General features: G+C 44.5%; 1 protein-coding gene across 1 annotated transcript in view; it reads right to left on the reverse strand.

Moving 5' to 3' along the window:
- The window catches only part of scube3 (signal peptide, CUB domain, EGF-like 3), a gene marked incomplete at its 5' end in the record, with an annotated part of 169,706 nt that overhangs the window by 84,534 nt on the left and 63,800 nt on the right, over positions 1-21,372 (reverse strand). The window contains 2 exons of the mRNA XM_084333573.1: positions 12,590-12,637; positions 20,872-20,988. Coding sequence (XP_084189699.1) covers positions 12,590-12,637; positions 20,872-20,988 — 165 coding nt within the window. The remainder of the gene's footprint in view (positions 1-12,589; positions 12,638-20,871; positions 20,989-21,372) is intronic.

Raw genomic sequence — 21,372 nt, forward strand, 5'->3', positions numbered from 1 at the left:
GTGCAAGAGCAGCGTCTCATGACAAAACGTTGATACTATTGACATGTTATATTAGATCATGTTAATGTTAATACATCTACGATGACGTGACAACATTAAGGAGTGTTATGCCACGCTCATGCAGTAGGCCTATAGAAACATTTGAAGCAGGCAGGCAGTATTCAAAACACATTTAGTAGATGAAGCATGAAACATGACAACATTAAGCAAATAGCAGGCAGTACAGGGGCATATAGATTATAGAACACATACAGTTCATGTGAAACAACGCAGGAGTCACACTGAGGCCATATCCAGACTAAAAGGATTTTGGTCGTTTTTAGGCAAAGTATTTGATCGTTTGCACCGTTCTGCCACACGGAACTGCGTTCTGGCAACCTGAAGACGATACTTTCTGATAGGGATGTCCGATATTATCGGCCGACCGATATTATCGGCCGATATCGGCAGTAAAATGTGATATCGGAAAATATCGGTATCGGTTTAAAAAAAGAAAAAAACAATAACAATATTTGTTATATATATAACCAGTGAAATGATTAGTTACCTGAAATTATTCCGTTTTTTGGGGTGGGAAACCCTGCATATATCGGTATCGGTTGATATCGGTTGATATCGGTATCGGAAATTAAGAGTTGGACAATGTCGGAATATCGGTATCGGTAAAAAAGCCAATATCGAGCATCCCTACTTTCTGATACCAGCTCCCAGAGTGAGCAATTCTGAAGACGCCTGAAGACGCCCGACCCATTGCGTCACCATCTGAACCGATGACGCGTAGCCCACCTTTCCCTTACCCCGCGTGTGAAAACATCACAACAATGTATGCATGTACAGCTATTGAGCTTGATCGGGTTTTTACAGCTTTATTATGCTGTGCTCTCTCTATCTGTCTGAAGTGAGCAGGGCTCTACTGTACACACACTCCCAACCGAGGCGCACACACATGCTCACATGCATCTCCCTTAATCCGCATGCAAACCCAGACAAAAAAAATAAACATGATACATATATGTCTTATATGTCCTGGCTAGAAGTCTTTATTAAACACAGAGTTATTATTAAACAACAATGGCATCAGAGTAGTTGCATTTGCTAGCATTGATGCTATTCAAAATGCTATCCACATTAGCTAAATAACTAACCAACTAAATACAATAGACAGTGGTATCCTGAGGTAACGTTATGACAACGTTTGCTAGTCGAAATGACTGGACACACACAGGGACAAGTTAAACATCAATCAATTAATTTATTCCAACAGGTCGTTTGAGCTGCATCATGCATGTGAGCCGAGGTCTTTCTCTCCTCTCCGTTGGAGACTAATGTTACGTTAGCTCGAAAAGCACAGAACCGGCCAACACAAGTTAAGCTACTAGCAACAGACACTATAACACTTCCAGTCGGGGGTTTTCAAAATAAAAGAAACAGGAAAGACATTTATTTTGTAAATTTGTGGCATGCACTTATTATCTTGAGACGTTTTCGTTTTTTACGGAAACCTTAAAACAAAACGAAAACTAAACAGATCAAAATCGTTTTAGTCTGGACAAGGCCTGAGAGCTAAACCAAACACAGACCACAACGGACAACAACACACACGGGCACCACGGTAGCTGGAGAAACAAGAGACAAGTTCACAGACAGATGGACATTAACAAGAGACAAGTTCAGAGACAGACGGACATTAACAAGAGACAAGTTCACAGACAGAAGGACATTAACAAGAGACAAGTTCAGAGACAGATGGACATTAACAAGAGACAAGTTCACAGACAGATGGACATTAACAAGAGACAAGTTCACAGGACAGATGGACATTAACAAGAGTCAAGTTCACAGGACAGATGGACATTAACAAGAGACAAGTTCAGAGACAGAAGGACATTAACAAGAGACAAGTTCACAGACAGGCAGACATTAACAAGAGACAAGTTCAGAGACAGAAGGACATTAACAAGAGACAAGTTCAGAGACAGAAGGACATTAACAAGAGACAAGTTCACAGGACAGACGGACATTAACAAGAGACAAGTTCACAGACAGAAGGACAAGAGACAAGAGACAAGTTCACAGGACAGAAGGACATTAACAAGAGACAAGTTCAGAGACAGGCAGACATTAACAAGAGACAAGTTCACAGACAGAAGGACATTAACAAGAGACAAGTTCACAGACAGAAGGACAAGAGACAAGAGACAAGTTCACAGACAGATGGACATTAACAAGAGACAAGTTCAGAGACAGATGGACATTAACAAGAGACAAGTTCACAGGACAGATGGACATTAACAAGAGACAAGTTCACAGACAGAAGGACATTAACAAGAGACAAGTTCAGAGACAGATGGACATTAACAAGAGACAAGTTCACAGGACAGATGGACATTAACAAGAGACAAGTTCACAGACAGAAGGACATTAACAAGAGACAAGTTCACAGACAGATGGACATTAACAAGAGACAAGTTCACAGGACAGACGGACATTGACAAGGTTGCCGCAGCAGAGAGGAAGTGGTTTTTAGTGCTGACAGATTTGACTATCAATGAGCCACTGTTTTAAATGAGAAGCAAATCAGTGGTATGTGTTGAGTTCTCTGATACGGTATGTGTTTTCCCTCGGTCATGACATGCTTTATCGGGGGGGGGGGGGGGGGGGGGTGTCTTGGATGGGGATGTGGTGGGGATTGATGTGTGGGGTGTTTGGGGGACGGACTGTTCCGGGGGGGTTCACATGCCTTCGAGCGACATTGTACTTTTGTACTTATTTTATGCCATTCTTAAGTCTGCACGTTTACATTGCACTACTTTTTATTTTTTTTTTTATTTATCCACTTTTTCTCCCATTTTTCTATTTTTCTCCCATCCCAATTTTCATATCGTCCAATTCAACCCTCCCCTGTCTTCGAACGTTGTTTCTTGCCTCCCACAAGCCGGCTGCAATGTGGACTAAGTCATACATAGCACGAGTCCCCTCCGATACTCGAGGTAACAGCCGTCGCATCTTTTCACCTGCGCGGCTCGATCTTTCAGCGTCGGGGGTCTGGGCTTTGGAGGGGCCCCGCCCCCGTCGCTTCTTGATTCTACTGCGCAGGCGCACCAACCGACCTGTAGGAGTCGCTGTCCACAACCCCCGATCCTCACCCTTCAGTTTCCCTCCCCGTAATACGGCCAATGTGTATTACTGTGGACGACCAGCTAAACTGAAAGCAATGTGGAGAGCGGGGCTCGAACAGGAGGCGAGCGCCTTGCCCACTGCGCCACGTAGCCGCCCATAACATTGCACTACTTCTATTGTCTTTTATACCTATTCTTATGTCTGCAATTTATGCATTGTTTTTTATTCTGCCAATTTGTGTGCTGATTTTATGCCTATGTTCATTTTATACTATATAGATAGTTATTCATATTTATTATTGTTATATTGTAGAAATGTGTGCATTGAAATGTCTGTAAAGTCTCGACGACATTGACAATGAGGGTGACCACAATTGTCTTTTCAAGAATAAATAAAGGTTAGTATGTGTTGAGTTCTCTGATACAGTAGAGTTCTCTGATACAGTATGTTATGAGTTCTCTGATACAGTATGTGTTGAGTTATCTGATACAGTATGTGTTGAGTTCTCTGACACAGTATGTGTTGAGTGTCTGATACAGTATGTGTTGAGTTCTCTGATACAGTATGTGTTTAGTTCTATGATATACAGTATGTGTTGAGTTCTACGATACAGTATGTTATGAGTTCTCTGATACAGTATGTGTTGAGTTATCTGATACAGTATGTGTTGAGTTCTCTGACACAGTATGTGTTGAGTTTCTGATACAGTATGTGTTGAGTTATCTGATACAGTATGTGTTGAGTTCTCTGACACAGTATGTGTTGAGTTTCTGATACAGTATGTGTTGAGTTATCTGATACAGTATGTGTTGAGTTCTCTGACACAGTATGTGTTGAGTTATCTGATACAGTATGTGTTGAGTTCTCTGACACAGTATGTGTTGAGTTTCTGATACAGTATGTGTTGAGTTCTCTGATACAGTATGTGTTTAGTTCTATGATATACAGTATGTGTTGAGTTCTATGATACAGTATGTGTTGAGTTCTCTGATACAGTACGTGTTGTTGAGTTCTCTGATACAGTATGTGTTGAGTTCTCTGATACAGTAGAGTTCTCTGATACAGTATGTTATGAGTTCTCTGATACAGTATGTGTTGAGTTCTCTGATACAGTATGTGTTGAGTTCTATCATGATACAGTACGTGTTGTTGAGTTCTCTGATACAGTATGTGTTGAGTTCTATGATACACTCTGATCCCATTCTCAGCTTCCCAACTTATATTTCCTTAGAATTGCACAATGGTGGTAATGATTAGTTGTTTTGTCTGAGAGTTCCAAGTGTCTGTTATACAAAGACTGTAGTGGCGCCACCCACTGGGGCTCAGGAGGTAAAGCAGTTGTCAAGCGCCTCTCTCTCCATTATTACACGCAAGCAGCGTCTGACGGGTGAATCTGTCTGACGGCCGAATCTGTCTGACGGCACACTCGAGTAGATAGAGAAACTATATGAAATATAGAAATACTGTAGATACATTCGTTAGAGAAAACTAATTTAAATAATATACACCTGTGCTTATTCTATGTGCACTGCCAGCCAGCCTTAATGCGATATATAGATATACACTTAAAAGAAGATAGAAATGTAACACAAACGGTTCCAAAGATATGTAATGTTCGTCTGCATATTTTCACACACCGCCAACAATGTACTGGGTCTTTTTTTTTTAAACTTTTGTAACTTTTCAACCGCCAATGAAAATCAGCTCACTACGCATGCTCAGACTGTTGTTCTATGGTATTTGAGATATCGCTTATCGCCACTTACTGGCCCGGCATGCTTGTTGGAGCAATTTATATCCGTTTCTGCGTTTACAACTGGACGGAGGTATTTAAAAAAAAAACTGCCGTGTGGACAAGCCTGAAAATATCCGTTTGGCAAAATATCCATATTCGTGTGGACAGGGCCTTAGATAGAACTATGTGACTCACGGTATCAAATGCTTTCCTGAGGTCGACAAACCCCACCTTTATCCAACAGTGATTTTCATTTTTCTAAGAAACAATGGGCTGTCTCAGTTGGCTCTGAAGCCAAATTGCATTGGGAGCCGGTGGGAAAGAGCTGTTATTCAGGTGGTGGATGATTTGCTCAGCTACCCATTTCTCTGCAACCTTAGACATTATAGTTAGGATGCTGATGGGTCTGTAATTACAGGTAGAATGGGGATCCCCAGATTTGAACATTGGAGTAACAATAGCAGACTTCCAGGCACCTGGAAACTTTCCTTGGGATATCGAGAGGTTAATGATTAGCTAGTGGTAAGGCGAAGATCTTTAGGCATCGCTGTGTCCATCCCAAATACATGTATTTGAGAGATCTGATCATTTCCATAAACTTCTAATTACATTTGAAATGTTGGTAACTATAGCTGTATGCTACATTCAGCGTATTAATTTGCACAACATTAATTTGCACATCTGCGCATTTGCACTACACTACTTGCCATTTTCCTCTTCTGCTGAATTTGTATCCTTATTATCTATACTGTACACACACCCCTCATCTTGATTTTAGATTTGAATTACCGTTAGAGTTGACATCATTGACATCATTATTGTTTATTATTAATATTTTATAGGCTACTGTGTGTTAATAAGAGAGTTATCTTCATTCCAGTCTAGGGTGGGAGCTCATATCATGGGAAGCATTCCACTGCCACTGTATGTATACATTTATACATTGAGTATGTGACAAACCTTGACTAATGTAAACACAGCATTCTACTTTAAAATGGGTTAAGAAATTATAATAATAATAATAATAATAAATAATAATAATAATAATAATAATAATAATAATAATAATAATAATAATAATAATAATAATAATAATAATAATAATAATAATAATAAAATCAGACTCTTCAAGAATGTATGTGAACGTACTGAACATTATTGGTCAAACCTATTCAGAAGTGGGGCTTTGACAGAGCTTACTGTGTGCCCTAATGTTCTCTGGCAGCACAGCGGATGGCCGCCCAACACTCTGGGACCACAAACGCTATTTCAAAACAAAACCTTGTGTAACTTGGGAAATCAGACTAGCTTGCTGGAGGGCAAGAGATCACACACACAGACACACACACACACACACACACACACACACACACGCACGCACACGCACACGCACGCACGCACGCACGCACGCACACACACACACACACATGCTACCTACCCATCACATTTGTCTGAGGGGATAACGCTCGGCAGCTGTATTAACCCTTTCACTACCACACTACCAAAGGGTTAACCCTTTCACTGTGACAATACTGTACTGGAGGTTAACCCTTTCACTGCCCCACGGCAAACGGTTAACCCTTTCACGGCCACACTACAGAAGGTTAACCCTTTCACTACCACACTACAGACGGTTAACCTTTCACTACCTTCTGTAGTGTGGTAGTGAAAGGTTAACCTTCTGTAGTGTGGTAGTGAAAGGTTAACCTTCTGTAGTGTGGTAGTGAAAGGTTAACCTTCTGTAGTGTGGTAGTGAAAGGTTAACCATCTGTAGTGTGGTAGTGAAAGGTTAACCGTCTGTAGTGTGGTAGTGAAAGGTTAACCTTCTGTAGTGTGGTAGTGAAAGGTTAACCGTCTGTAGTGTGGTAGTGAAAGGTTAACCTTCTGTAGTGTGGTAGTGAAAGGTTAACCGTCTGTAGTGTGGTAGTGAAAGGTTAACCTTCTGTAGCGTGGTAGTGAAAGGTTAACCTTCTGTAGTGTGGTAGTGAAAGGTTAACCGTCTGTAGTGTGGTAGTGAAAGGTTAACCTTCTGTAGTGTGGTAGTGAAAGGTTAACCTTCTGTAGTGTGGTAGTGAAAGGTTAACCGTCTGTAGTGTGGTAGTGAAAGGTTAACCTTCTGTAGTGTATATCGCCTGGCCTTCCCTGACTCACTTTGACTCTTGCCGTACTCGTTGACGTGTTGTTCTGTTTTTCCTTTGTCTATCCGTTGATTTTATTTAATTTTTCTGTTTATTTTATACTTTTCTTTGTTCTTAGCTTAGCTATGTGAAGCACTTTAAACAAGCGTCATGTTTAAACGTGCTATATAAATACATTTGATTGATTGATTGATTGATTGATTGAGTGTGGTAGTGAAAGGCACCAATGCGGCTGCTTCGGTTGAAGACTTCACACTGGTAGGTATGGGTATACAGTACCTACTGCTCACGTGTGGCACTAGAGAGAGGGGGAATACAGCTGCCATCCGTTCTCACAGAGAACAAGGATCCCTGTCGGGGAAACACCTAACATTAAATCTGTTAAACTGCACTGCAGGCAGCAGACATAATAGGGCTTTACTAAACCCTCTTCTCTCAAATTAAAACAAAGAATCTGCAGACTGGCACCGATGGTCATAACAAAACAAAAACACACACATGATGCAACAGGTGTCTACTGTGATGTCCTGGTGAACAGTGGTCTGTGTGACATAACCGTTCTGTGATCTACTAGTGAACAGAGGTCTGTGTGATAGAAGCGCTCTGTGATCTACTAGTGAACAGAGGTCTGTGTGATAGAAGCGCTCTGTGATCTACTAGTGAACAGAGGTCTGTGTGATAGAAGCGCTCTGTGATCTACTAGTGAACAGAGGTCTGTGTGATAGAAGCGCTCTGTGATCTACTAGTGAACAGAGGTCTGTGTGATAGAAGCGCTCTGTGATCTACTAGTGAACAGAGGTCTGTGTGATAGAAGCGCTCTGTGATCTACTAGTGAACAGAGGTCTGTGTGATAGAAGCGCTCTGTGATCTACTAGTGAACAGAGGTCTGTGTGATAGAAGCGCTCTGTGATCTACTAGTGAACAGAGGTCTGTGTGATAGAAGCGCTCTGTGATCTACTAGTGAACAGAGGTCTGTGTGATAGAAACGCTCTGTGATCTACTAGTGAACAGAGGTCTGTGTGATAGAAGCGCTCTGTGATCTACTAGTGAACAGAGGTCTGTGTGATAGAAGCGCTCTGTGATCTACTAGTGAACAGAGGTCTGTGTGATAGAAGCGCTCTGTGATCTACTAGTGAACAGAGGTCTGTGTGATAGAAGCGCTCTGTGATCTACTAGTGAACAGAGGTCTGTGTGATAGAAGCGCTCTGTGATCTACTAGTGAACAGAGGTCTGTGTGATAGAAGCGCTCTGTGATCTACTAGTGAACAGAGGTCTGTGTGACAGAAGCGCTCTGTGATCTACTAGTGAACAGAGGTCTGTGTGATAGAAGCGCTCTGTGATCTACTAGTGAACAGAGGAGTCTGGTGAGTATTGTCACCCTTAATACATTTATCCATGTCTATCATTCTCAATCTCATGTATTGTAATCTTGAGTCTCTGGTCGGAAGGCCAGGCAGCTGTTGGTAAGAGTCGCAGGCAGAGATGGCAGGATTTCTTGCTGACTAAAATAAACAAGTTACAGTATTCACAAATATATGCTATGTTAATCAATCTATTGTTCCATGTATCTATTGTAAGAATGTATAGACAGAGACATCTACAAATGTGTGTACTATTACAGAATGTGCTGTTTACTGTATTAAAGCAGGCCATTGCCCATGTGTAGAAATGCACTGATTTGACCCTCAGTCTGTCCTTCACCACTGAACCATAGGTGACAAAACTGTAACCCTAGATCCTCGCTGTTTCAGCCTGTTTCCTTGTGTGGTCGTATTGCATGCTGCTGAATTTGAAGAAAGCCAGGCCCCAAAGAGTATAAATGGTCAATGTAAGGGAGGAGCAGGACACACTCTCTCTGCAAAGCCCTGGCTAAGTAAACTGATTGTGTCCACTCCACAGCTGTGATGTGTATTCTGTAATATTGTTTTATTCACTCTGTAATAAATATTTGAACCTAAAACCCTCTTCTTACCGTCTCTTCAAGGTCAAATGAACTGAACCGACAGTATCTCAGGGGGTAAAAGGGGGACAGGCAGGATATATAGCTCTATCTGGTCTGTGTTACCAGTTCACCGGGACAAAGCTCAGGTAAATGTACAGTAAATGTCTTGGCAACTGGTGGTGATCGATCGCTGTCTCTTATTCTGTGATCTTAACTCTTTCACTACCACCACACTACAGTAGTGAAACGGTTAACCTTCTGTAGTGTGGTAGTGAAAGGGTTAACCCTTTGTCGTGTGGAAGTGAAAGGGTTAACCCTGTGTCGTGTGGAAGTGAAAGGGTTAACCCTGTGTCGTGTGGAAGTGAAAGGGTTAACCCTGTGTCGTGTGGAAGTGAAAGGGTTAACCCTTTGTCGTGTGGTAAGTGAAAGGGCTAGTTCATCGTGGTTCAAGAGACCGTGGAGATGACGAGGCTTCCACACAGTCAGCTCCAAAACACAGGGGGGGGGGGCGTGGGGCACTGTGTGGGCTTTAGCATAATTGCACACTGTGAGGCAGTGAGAGAGTTGGCAAACAGGGTGACAAGACAGTGTCAGGACATGCCTTCAAAACGCTGAGTCAGAGGCAGTCATCTCACCCAACTGTAATGAAATCACATTTGACATTCTGGCTTTGTGAGACACAAGCTCTGGTATGTGTGTGGGTGGGTTGCGTGTTCTGGTGGCGGACCGGCCACATCAACTATACAGTGCACTGGGGTTGAGGCCCACAATTAGCAGCGGGCAGAGTTTCATAAGCACTTCTCTCCAATGTGATGATTCAGGATGTAGCGCTCGGTCGGTCTATAGCGCTGAGCTCGCGCCGGGTACATTTCATACGGCTGAGGTTCAGCGTACAGCCTCCCTCCTCCTCCCCAGAAGCCACAGCATGCATAGCTACACTAAGAGCACTTGACATAAAGTCGACACACCATATACGCCCCCCCCCCCCCCCGTGACATTTCATTTATTTCATTTCATTTATTTTATAAAACGTCGACGCAACAACTGCCGGCTCAAGGACTGCAGTGAGAGAGAGAGAAGCACATGAGAGGAAAGGTTACCAAACCGCTCAGACCGGCCGACGCCACCTGCGCATGTGCCACCCCCGCACCACCCGCCCCCCCCCCCCCCCCCCCCCCCCACCCCCTGCCAGATCGGCCGCGAGCGAGTGAACCATAGAGTGTGGCAGGTCAAGATCGGGCTCTTACTGCAGTTGTTGATCAATGGCAAAAGTTTTTGGGGGGGCAAAGTTTTTTTTCAGTCAAAAAATAATAATGAAATAAAAAGCATCATTCAATACAGCAAAGTGCATTCTTTAGCCAACAGGCAGCTAGAGGAAGGTTATTCAGGCGGCGTGGAGGTTATTCAGGAAGAAAAGTCACTTCTGAGGTGAATGCTCTCTCAATAACAACACAAAAACCAGACGTAAGATCCATGAGGAATGGCCGGTAAAATGTTCTCTAATGTTCAACTCTGGAAGGAGTTTACTGAGTTCAACGAAGCCACACGAGCGTGGGGTGGGGGGTATTGGAGGTGGCGAAGCGCGGTGTAAAAACACGACTTTGGCTTTTTAAACAGAACAGCTGAAAGCTACTTTTTGCGGTTTGCGGAGAACTCACACTATAGTAACGGCGACATTGTCACTTGTGAGGCAAAAGATGACTTTTATTTCTTACAGTACTCCAAACAGGCTGGACCCTATATACACTACATCATCCCTCCTCCGTCTGTCTCGGGTTCTAATTAAGTCATTAATCTCTCTGATGTGTTCAGAGGTTTGATATTTCCTCGTAGATTTATGTGTTTATTTTCCCTGGCCTTCTCTTGCCACATTCATAACAACATAATTTATCCCAAAAATTAGGGCTGAATTATTCAGATCACTGACCAATAAAGCATTTCACTTTTTTTTCTCTCTCTCTCTCTCTCTCTCTTTTCTTCTAATCCAATTACAGTGTTTGTATTACCGCATGTCTACTGTAAACGAGTAGACTCGAGGCCACATGGAGAACAAAGACATTCTATACATTCTTGCCTTTGGATACGCAACACGGGATATACAGTATATACTAGGGGTGTAACGGTACACAGAAACCACGGTACGGTTCGGTACGTACCTCGGTTTTGAAGTCACGGCTCGGTACGGGTTTTCGGTACAGTGGGGGAAAGTTTGGCTTTCCAAGTTCCACTCAGGGGTGATGTAGTGTGCAGTAACTAATTGTATTTGTAGGGTTGCCAACAAATATTCTATATTGAAATTAATAATCGACTTGTAATTTCTTTTTAAACAGCCCCCGGTGGGCGGTCGTTAGTGGTTAACATACCGTTGTATTCGTTCGGTACACAGCCGTACTGAACCTAAGGTCCAGTACTGAAACGGTTCGGTATGGATACGTGTACCTTTACACCCCTATGCAGTCTCCTCCAGGCACAGGGCGACGTCCACCATTTTGTGTGCCGAAAATGAGTATAATGAAAGGAGAGAGCAAGACCGGTATCCTGTATTCCATCTCTTGTATGGCACCACGTTGAATCATGGGCCCAGCCAGGCTCTTGGCCTCTTCCCCAAAGCTAATAGGCCGTGATGACGGAGTTCAGATATGGAGCTACGGTTAGGTGCTTGACACAGCGCAGGCTTCATTTCCCCTCAGAGCAGTTATATCAAAACACAAATAAACTCAAAAGCCCTTGGCCTGATCCCGCAAAGCATTCGCCGTAATTGGATCAGAGGGACGAAGGCTTTTGAAGCAGGCCTTTCGCTTTACCCAAGCTATTGCTAATACATCCTGTGAGATCCATCAAAAGAGACTGTGATGTAATACTTCAGAGTTACAGTCAAGCAGGGGTTGGATCTGGTTGTGATCCTCCGCTGGAACCCAATTGGGGGTTCCTCGTTAGGTTCCAGGCTGGCCTGCTGTAATTGATCCAAAAAAATCCCCTCCGGGCCTTGAATTGAGTCGGATTAGTATCATTTTCTATTTTGTTATTTTAATAGGAAATTCTGGTTTTTAATTGGGCTTAGATCCAAAACCGTCGCGCCCGCGGTTCAAGCTCGGTTCGGGGGCTGCTCAGACGAAACCCATTCGGGTTCATGTAGGGCCGGGCCTAATTATTGTGGGAGGGGGGGGGGGGGTCAGATAAAAAGTGTAAATAAATAGGGAGATGTTTCTGACGGACTCGTCCTGCTCGTCTGTGTCGGTCTGGAGGCTCTCTCTCTCTCCGGCCCGCAGCTGTGTTTTGAAAAGGCGTGGTTTGCTCTGACATGGGCTGCAGTCACCATTGTTATTGAAAGGGCATTCACAGAAGGAAGAGGAAGGTGGGGAGGAGTCAGAGGTCAGGGGTCAGAGGGATGATGCCTTTCTGGGAGGGAGGGGCATGGTCAGTGTGTGTGTGTGTGTGTGTGTGTGTGTGTGCGTGCGTGCGTGCGTGCGTGCGTGCGTGTGTGTGTGTGTGTGCGTGCGTGCGTGCGTGTGTGTGTGTGTGTGTGTGTGTGTGTGTGTGTGTGTGTGTGTGTGTGTGTGTGTGTGTTAGGTTCGCTTCCTCCACTCCCCACACCCACAACCACTCAGTCAGGACAGGACCCCTGGAGCGAGGAGCGGGAGGAGAGATAGTTACCATTGGGGAACAGCTGTGGGGCTGGATGGGGCTGGACACTCCTCTCCCCTGCATACACACACACACACACACACATAGGCAAGCACACGCACACACACACACACACACACAAGTACGAGCGCACGCACACACATTGCAAAAACACTGCTTTAGTGCCTCATGTTGAACCATACGCTGCACATGTGTGATGTAATCCTGAGAAAGTTTGCTTGACATTGGCTGATTGGACGCTGTCCAAAATCTGGTTTGTTGTACGGAGAGGGGAGAAGGAACAACATATTTTTACCCTATTATCTCCTCCGAATGAGCAACAATCGATGCGGGCAGGAGGTGCAGAATGCGATTGATTAGGCGCAGGGGAAGGGGGGGGGGGGGGGGTCAGATTTCCATCGCTAACAACCGAAACAAACAGCGGTGCTTATCTTCTACATCCTAACAGCAAAATGACGCTTATAGATCCTTCTCGGGAGAAGAAAAAAGGAAGAAAAATGTGACATCTCAAGGAAAAGTAGTACAGCTGTAACATGCAATCATGCGCGTGCACATTTCTACACAGTGTGACGTGCGTTGGGGCTGCGGTGTGCTGGGGCTATGAGTTGTTTTCGCGTGTGCCATTTTGTGTCCCCAAACGTTGTTAATTAAACTCAACGGAATAGGGGCACAAAATGGCGGCCGCAAAGTGACTACAGAGAGGGGCGTCACGTGAAAACAAAGGACAGGTGTGTTAGTTAGCGCAAAGCACAGCGGGCCTTAACAAGGCAGAGCATAATGGTTAATAAGCGAAAAGACAGGGACAGCCAGTCAGATTCATACGCCTCTTGCAATACAGTATGCTTCCTCCGTCAATGATTTCAGGCAATCAGCGTTAGATTGTGATGTCAAAACCACTAACGACAGCTGTTGAGTTGCATAATGAAAAGTGCTACGGCGTTGATTTGATTTGCCTTGCTTTCCGAAGCCTTTTTCTGTTGCCAGGGAAACATTAGCTTCTTAGGTATTAAGAGCTAATTTACATTTGCAGTCGGAACTACTGCAGTACACAACCTTCCAATATTTCAAAGATGCTTCATGATATAGCTTCTCTTTTGGAAACACATCATTGAAATATGTATTTCTGTGGCTTGGACACTAGATGGTCAGTAGCTGCACACTCGATGCTTCGATGCATACATTTATTAGGGACATTGCAAAGAAACAATGTTTCGACAGAAATGCTGCCTTCATCTGGGTTAATCTGCTGGTAGATTAACTCTAACGAAGGCACCATTGCTGACAAAATGTTAGTTTCCCTAACGTCCTGATGCATTTCTACATCAGAGCCATGCATGTGTGGCTACTCTCGTCATTTCTCTGTCCGATTCCATCAGCCATCACCTCACCAACATATAGGTGTGCATTTTGCCTTCTCTGATTCAGACGATCAAGAGTCAACATTGTCAATCTAGAGACTCAACATGGTCACAGAATCTACAGTAAGACAGTCTAGACTCAGCCTGGTCAAATAGTCTGCGGTAAAACAATCTAGACTCAACATGGTCAGATAATCTCCAGACTCAACATGGTCAGATAATCTCCAGACTCAACATGGTCAGATAATCTCCAGACTCAACATGGTCAGATAATCTCCAGACTCAACATGGTCAGATAATCTCCAGACTCAACATGGTCAGATAATCTCCAGACTCAACATGGTCAGATAATCTCCAGACTCAACATGGTCAGATAATCTCCAGACTCAACATGGTCAGATAATCTAATCTCAACATGGTCCGAGCCTTGTTGGTTTTACAGCGTCAGATGAGGGAGTCGTCTCCTCAAATGTCATTGGAGATCATTAGGACAAGTGGCAGGTCTTCTCCTGGGTGGGGGCGCACAACATGCACACAGATGTACATCTCTTGCCTCAGTTTCCCCCCATAGCCTACTATGACATGATCCAAACATGCACCGTTCAGACGACACCCGGCCAGACCATGCACCACGCTGCACCACACTGGACCCCATGTCCCAAAGGCAGACGATAGGACACTCTCTCAGATGCCTAGTAACACACCTCTACGACTGCAAGGACCACCCGACATGTGAGTCTGTTTATGTTTGTGCATAAGATGCATGTAGAATACGTGTGTTTACCTGCAAGTATACAACGCATGCATGCCTGACTGTGTACAGTACGTGTGCAATTGTTTGTATTGGCCGTGTGTTTGTGTTCTAGAATGCATCTCTCTCTCTCTCTCTCTCTCCCTCTTCCTCTCTCTATCTCTCTATCTCTCCCTATATCTCTCTCTCTCTATATCTTTCTCTCTCTCTCTCTCTCTCTCTCTTTCTCCCTCTTCCTCTCTCTATCTCTCTCTATATCTCTCTCTCTCTCTCCCTATCTCTCTCTCTCCCTCTCTCCCTCTCTCCCCCCCTCTCTCTCTGCTTGCGTGTGGCATGGTGTGACTAGCTCTTCAGATGATTGCAACTCCTGAGCATGTCTGCATCTGCCTGCTATTTGTGAATGTTTATGATTTGCTAACAGAATGAATACTTCCACATGAAGGCTTGCTCCTTTCTGTTATCCTCAGTTTCTCCATCGACAGAAACCTTGTTCACAAACAAATGTGGGAAAACAGTGGGATAACGTTTCGGTAAAAAAGAAAAAAACATAGTCTTTCAAAGTCTCTCTTTTTATTACTTAAATTCTGTGTGTGTGTGTGTGTCTGTACAGTGTGTGTGTGTGTGTGTGTGTGTGTGTGTGTGTGTGTGTGTGTGTGTGTGTGTGTGTGTGTGTGTGTGTGTGTGTGTGTGTGTGCGTGTGTGTGTGTGTGTGTGTGTGTGTGTGTGTGTGTGTGTGTGTGTGTGTGTGTACAGTATGTGCCTTGGACCTGTGAGCTCGACTGACACCCGTAAAGCGCAAATGCGTTTAAGACCTGATGAGCGGTGACTGATACCAAGGCTGAAAGACCAACAGGTTAGGACAAAGTTGCGCAACAAATTTAATAATAATAATAATAAATTGAAATACTAGCTGAGGTTTGGGTGTGGAGAGAGACACTGCGAAATGAATGAAGACGCGGTCGAGTGCACATGAGACAACCCCCCCGAGACGAACCGAGAGAAGTGTAGCCACAGCATGTAGAGAAAATATATGATATTACCGCAAAGCCAGGGACACTGTGGGCACGCTATGTCAAACAGTATGAGTGTGTTTCTTCAGAGAATCAGTTCCAGTAGTGTGGTAGTGAAAGGTTAACCTTCTGTAGTGTGGTTGTGAAAGGTTAACCTTCTGTAGTGTGGTAGTGAAAGGGTTAACCTTCTGTAGTGTGGTAGTGAAAGGGTTAACCTTCTGTAGTGTGGTAGTGAAAGGGTTAACCTTCTGTAGTGTGGTTGTGAAAGGGTTAACCTTCTGTAGTGTGGTAGTGAAAAGTTAACCTTCTGTAGTGTGGTAGTGAAAGGGTTAACCTTCTGTAGTGTGGTTGTGAAAGGGTTAACCTTCTGTAGTGTGGTAGTGAAAAGTTAACCTTCTGTAGTGTGGTAGTGAAAGGTTAACCTTCTGTAGTGTGGTTGTGAAAGGTTAACCTTCTGTAGTGTGGTTGTGAAAGGGTTAACCTTCTGTAGTGTGGTTGTGAAAGGTTAACCTTCTGTATTGTGGTTGTAAAAGGGTTAACCTTCTGTAGCATGGTAGTGAAAGGGTTAACCTTCTGTAGTGTGGTAGTGAACGGTTGTGGTAGTGAAAGGTTAACCTTCTGTAATGTGGTTGTGAAAGGGTTAACCGTCTGTAGTGTGGTAGTGAAAGGGTTAACCTTCTGTAGTGTGGTAGTGAAAGGGTTAACCTGAAAGGGTTAAGCTTCTGTAGTGTGGTTGTGAAAGGGTTAACCTTCTGTAGTGTGGTTGTGAAAGGTTAACCTTCTGTAGTGTGATTGTGAAAGGGTTAACCGTCTGTAGTGTGGTAGTGAAAGGGTTAACCTTCTGTATTGTTGCAGTGAAAGGGTTAGCCTTCTGTAGTGTGGTAGTGAAAGGGTTAACAGCTAGGCTACTGCAGCACGATGTATTTTCACTAAAGCACAGACAGTCGCTAAGGAGGACACCTCCAGGTTTATACACTCTGATGATGAGGGGTGGTAATCACTACACTTAACCCTTTCACTACCACACTACCAAAGGGTTAACCCTTTCACTGTGACAATACAGAAGGTTAACCCTTTCACTGCCACACTACAAAAGGATTAACCCTTTCACAACCACACTACAGAAGGTTAACCCTTTCACTACCACACTACCGACAGTTACCGCCTGTAGTGTGGTAGTGAAAGGGTTAACCTTCTGTAGTGTGGTAGTGAAAGGGTTAAAGGCAAAATGGCCAGATGTGTGGGTGCCTTTTTATAAAAAGAAATGATGGTGTATTCAGACATCTCCGGATTTCTGTATCTCAAACCTATACGTCAAGAGCTTTTGAGAACAAGACCCTCACCCTCCGTATACTTTTAGCCGGTTTCAATCAATTGTATTCGCTTCAAAGAAAGCGACAGGATTTGACCAAAATAAACAAGTTTTCTTTCAGGAAAATCTTTTTCTTGTTTCTGTTATCTTGAATACAAGAGACATTTCTTAGAAGAACTGTGAAAATCATCTGCCAGCGGGTTATGACGAGACGTATTATAAATGTTTGATATTGTCCCCGTCTGTTGGAAAGCCAGAGGCTCGGGGACTGGCTGAGTGCTCTCTCTCTCTCTAGTGAATGACAGAATGCCTACATCAAATGGCCTTACGACGCTTGCCAGATATTGCAGCTTTATAGATAAACTACACGGCTGGTTTCAACATTATTAAAGCTTCGAAAAGCGCGCAAGAGGGAATATACACGGTATTCTCAAAGGTGGAACCCGTACCCACTCCTCCTGCACAGTAGTCCTGCCTCGGCGGCGAGGAGGAAGGCCTTCCAATCTTCCCATCACTCACTCTCCACCAGCCTGGGGCTCATTTTGGCAGTTTGTTTGTTTTATTGAGGTTTTTATTAACTAATAGGGTGTCTGGAAGACGGAGCGCCCCGGCGTCGACCGCAGAACGGCTCCCCGTCCGTCCACCTTCTGCAGCCCCAGACTGGGGGGGGGGGGGGGGAACCAGAGATCTTTAGCTGGCTGAGTGCTCCCTAATCTGGCACGCTAAATGCGGATTTGCTCAGCCTTGGGAATAAGACTGGGGCTAAGACATCTCATTTTGGTCGTGGTCAGCGCTGCGGCGTCCCCCCTTGGCCCAGCGGTGTACGGCTGGTAATGACAGGTTGGCTGACCAGACCTTGACATGCAGGCCTGGATCTCATCAGCACTGTGGTGGTAGCGGAGGCAGACCGGAGACCACTGAGCCAGCCAGCCAGCCAGCCAGCCAGCCAGCCAGCCAGCCAGCCAGCCAGCCAGCCAGCCGAACCAGCCAGCCAGCCAGCCAGCCAACCAGCCAGCCAGCCAGCCAGCCAGCCAGCTGAACCAGCCAGCCAGCCAGCCAGCCAGCCGAACCAGCCAGCCAGCCAGCCAGCCAGCCAGCTGAACCAGCCAGCCAGCCAGCCAGCCAGCTGAAGCAGCCAGCCAGCCAGCCAGCCAGCCAGCCAGCTGAAGCAGCCAGCCAGCCAGCCAGCCAGCCAGCCGAACCAGCCAGCCAGCCAACCAGCCAGCCAGCCAGCCAGCCAGCCAGCCAGCCGAACCAGCCAGCTGAACCAGCCAGCCAGCCAGCCAGCCAGCTGAACCAGCCAGCCAGCCAGCCAGCTGAACCAGCCAGCCAGCCAGCCAGCCAGCCAGCCAGCCAGCCAGCCGAACTAGCCAGCCAGCCAGCCGAACTAGCCAGCCAGCCGAACCAGCCAGCCAGCCAGCTAACAAACCAGCCAAAACCAGGCCCTCAAACAGCCACCTAAACCAGATGACCACCTTTATCAGTCAACTGTCTAAAATTCTACTATTTCAGATTCAGATTCAGATTCCTTTATTGTCACTTATTTCAGTACTTTACAGCAAGAAGAGTGAAATTCTATTTATTGTGGTCCCTCGACCATAGCAAAAAATACAATAAATTTAGCATAGAATAAAATAAGATAACTAAAATAAAGATGACTATATATACAGTTCTAAAACGTGTGCAGTGCAATACAATAAATTTAGCATAGAATAAAATAAGATGACTCAAATAAAGATTACTATATACAGTTCTAAAAAGTGTGCAGTGCAGATCGGGATGTAGATATTATACTATATAAAATGTAAATAACAAAATGGCTATGTACAGATCCAAAAAAAAGTATGTTGTGTGATGCATTATTTGCATTCATAACAGACTGATCAGCACAGTCATAACAAACAATAAATGCCTGGAATCAGAAACGGCCTGTTTCTTATATAATCTTAACTGGATATTATCTTCATGCTTTGGTGAATAAAGGCCTGTTTCCAAGAAAATTGCCTGCTCCCATTTTTATTTTTATATTTCCGGTGATAAAACGGATTGTGCAGTCACTGAAACATGCATGACGCAGCCATTATGTTATTAATAATATTATTATGTTATTACTGCAAACTGGAGGCAAACGTGTAGTGGGTTTCGATGTTTAAAGTAGAATATTTAACCATTATGTCATCTTGTATACAGAATACAAGTAAGGCTAAACGCACATTATACAATTAGAGCCTCACTACCGCAATGGCCTCGTCTCAAATAAACACACGGGACATTCGGGTCGTTGTTGTTGTAACAATAAATGGCTAGGGGCTGATATTGAAAGCATGTCTGGGCATTGTGTAACATGCATCTTCGCTAAGGCCTGTGCTTTGATAAAAGAAAATCACAGCGACTAAAGCTTTAAAGTCTGACTGAAGACTGGCCATCAGAGCGCTTCAATAGCTCTCAATCAACCAGTGTGGGGGGGGGGGGGGGGGGGGGGGGGGGTGACCGCTGACAAACACACCAGTGGGAGCTTAGGTCTGGTGTATCGAGGTAATATCAAGGGGACATACAGTAGGAACCTGACCCGGGGGGCCCAACAAGGGGGGGGGGGGGGGGGGGGGCGTCTGGCTGTATGAGTGGGTGAAATGTCGAGAGAGAGAGAGAGAGAGAGAGAGAGAGAGAGAGAGAGAGAGAGAGAGAGAGAGAGAGAGAGAGAGAGAGAGATAAGGAGAAGGAGCGCACAGAGGAGAGGGCAAAAGCAGACACATGGCCAGAAAGGTTACCGGGGCAACAGCGGCAGCAGCAGCGAGGGATACACAGGAAGTGGAAGCCTTTTGTCCTTGTATGTCACAGAAGAAGAAGAAGAAGAAGATCTCATAGACATAGAGATCTGAAGGCTGTGTAAACGGGTATTTTGGCGAGAAGTGGATCTCATTTAACCCTTTCACTACCACACTGCAGAAGGTTAACCTTTCGTTACCACACTACAGACGGTTAACCTTTCTGTAGTGTGGTTATGAAAGGGTTAACCCTTTGCCGTGTGGCAGTGAAAGGGTTAAACATTTTGATCAGAGAAGCTCTCGGGGGAAAACGGATCTCGAAGCTCCGCCTTCTCTCCTTGATCCAATTTGTCCGAGGGGAGGCGACAGTTGTGATTGGAGGATCAAGAAAGGAGGGTGGGGTTTGAGACAGAGTCAATAGTGTGGTGAGTAGATAGGTGTGAGTTCTACCTTCTCTGTACATCACATCGCATGCTCTCCTGAGCCTGTGTTTATCACGCGTCTACTGTACGCGTGGAAGAGTACTGATCTGGGATCACTGCTCGGCTCACACAAGCATATTATATCAGGGTTCCCACAGACATTCCAAAATGAAATTCAAGAACTTTCAAGTACTTTTCTAAGCACAATTTTTTATTTAAAAATGGCATTTAAAAGGATACAATTCACTTTTAAATGCCGTTTTTTTTATAGAAAAAAAAATCTGATCCAATATTTATGTCTTAAAAACCAATTTCCGACAATTAGTTACACTTTAGATCAAAGAAATTATATTTCTTGATTCAGAACTATTTTATCATGGATGAACAAAACTTCCAATGTGAATGGTTGATTTGAATTTCAATGACTTTTTAAGCACCTTGTTAAAAAAAAATCCGTTTTCAAGGAATTCCAGGCCTTGGACTTTTGTTTGTCAAAAATCAAGCACTTTACGCACTTCAAGGACCTTGTGCGAACCCTGATATAGACACCACCTCGTTGTGACTCGCGAGTTAATCTGCTCTCAGATCAGGCGCTCCCTCCCTCTACTTGAAGACGCTTGATAAACACAGTGTAGTACTCTCTCTACAGTGTGTCCAAGGTGATCTGACTCACCTACACATGTTTTTCCGTCGGTGTGCAGGGCGAACTTCATGTGGCACGAGCACCTCGGCCCATGGTCCGTCTCCTCGCAGATGTGCTGGCAACCCCCGTTGCCGTAGTTACACGTCACTGTCACAAAGAGGATACAGTTACACACCACATGCAACACGTCGGTGACCTGCGATAGGGAGGTGTAGTGGTTACTTCCTGGTATATGATCTATGTCTCTAATTCTCATATTGGCGCATTCTTCCTATTCTCCTCTCACAATATTCACCCTCACTGAACTGAGTCATTTGAAAATGTGCGCGATTTGTGATGTCAGAGAGACACCGCTGCATGATAATGTGGCTGTGTGGCATCAGGTACATGATGAGCTGCACACAGTGGTTGGAGCCCAGGCTCAAAACGGCTTAAGATCTTGAGGTAGAAAAATGCTGTTTTTGAGGACTTGGTTAGAAATACAAAACAATGAAAAATAAAAAAAAAAAAATTACAGATGTGTTCCATAGA

The sequence above is a fragment of the Notolepis coatsorum genome (assembly GCF_963971535.1).
Source record: "Notolepis coatsorum genome assembly, chromosome: 17".
In the NCBI taxonomy this organism is placed as follows: domain Eukaryota; kingdom Metazoa; phylum Chordata; class Actinopteri; order Aulopiformes; family Paralepididae; genus Notolepis; species Notolepis coatsorum.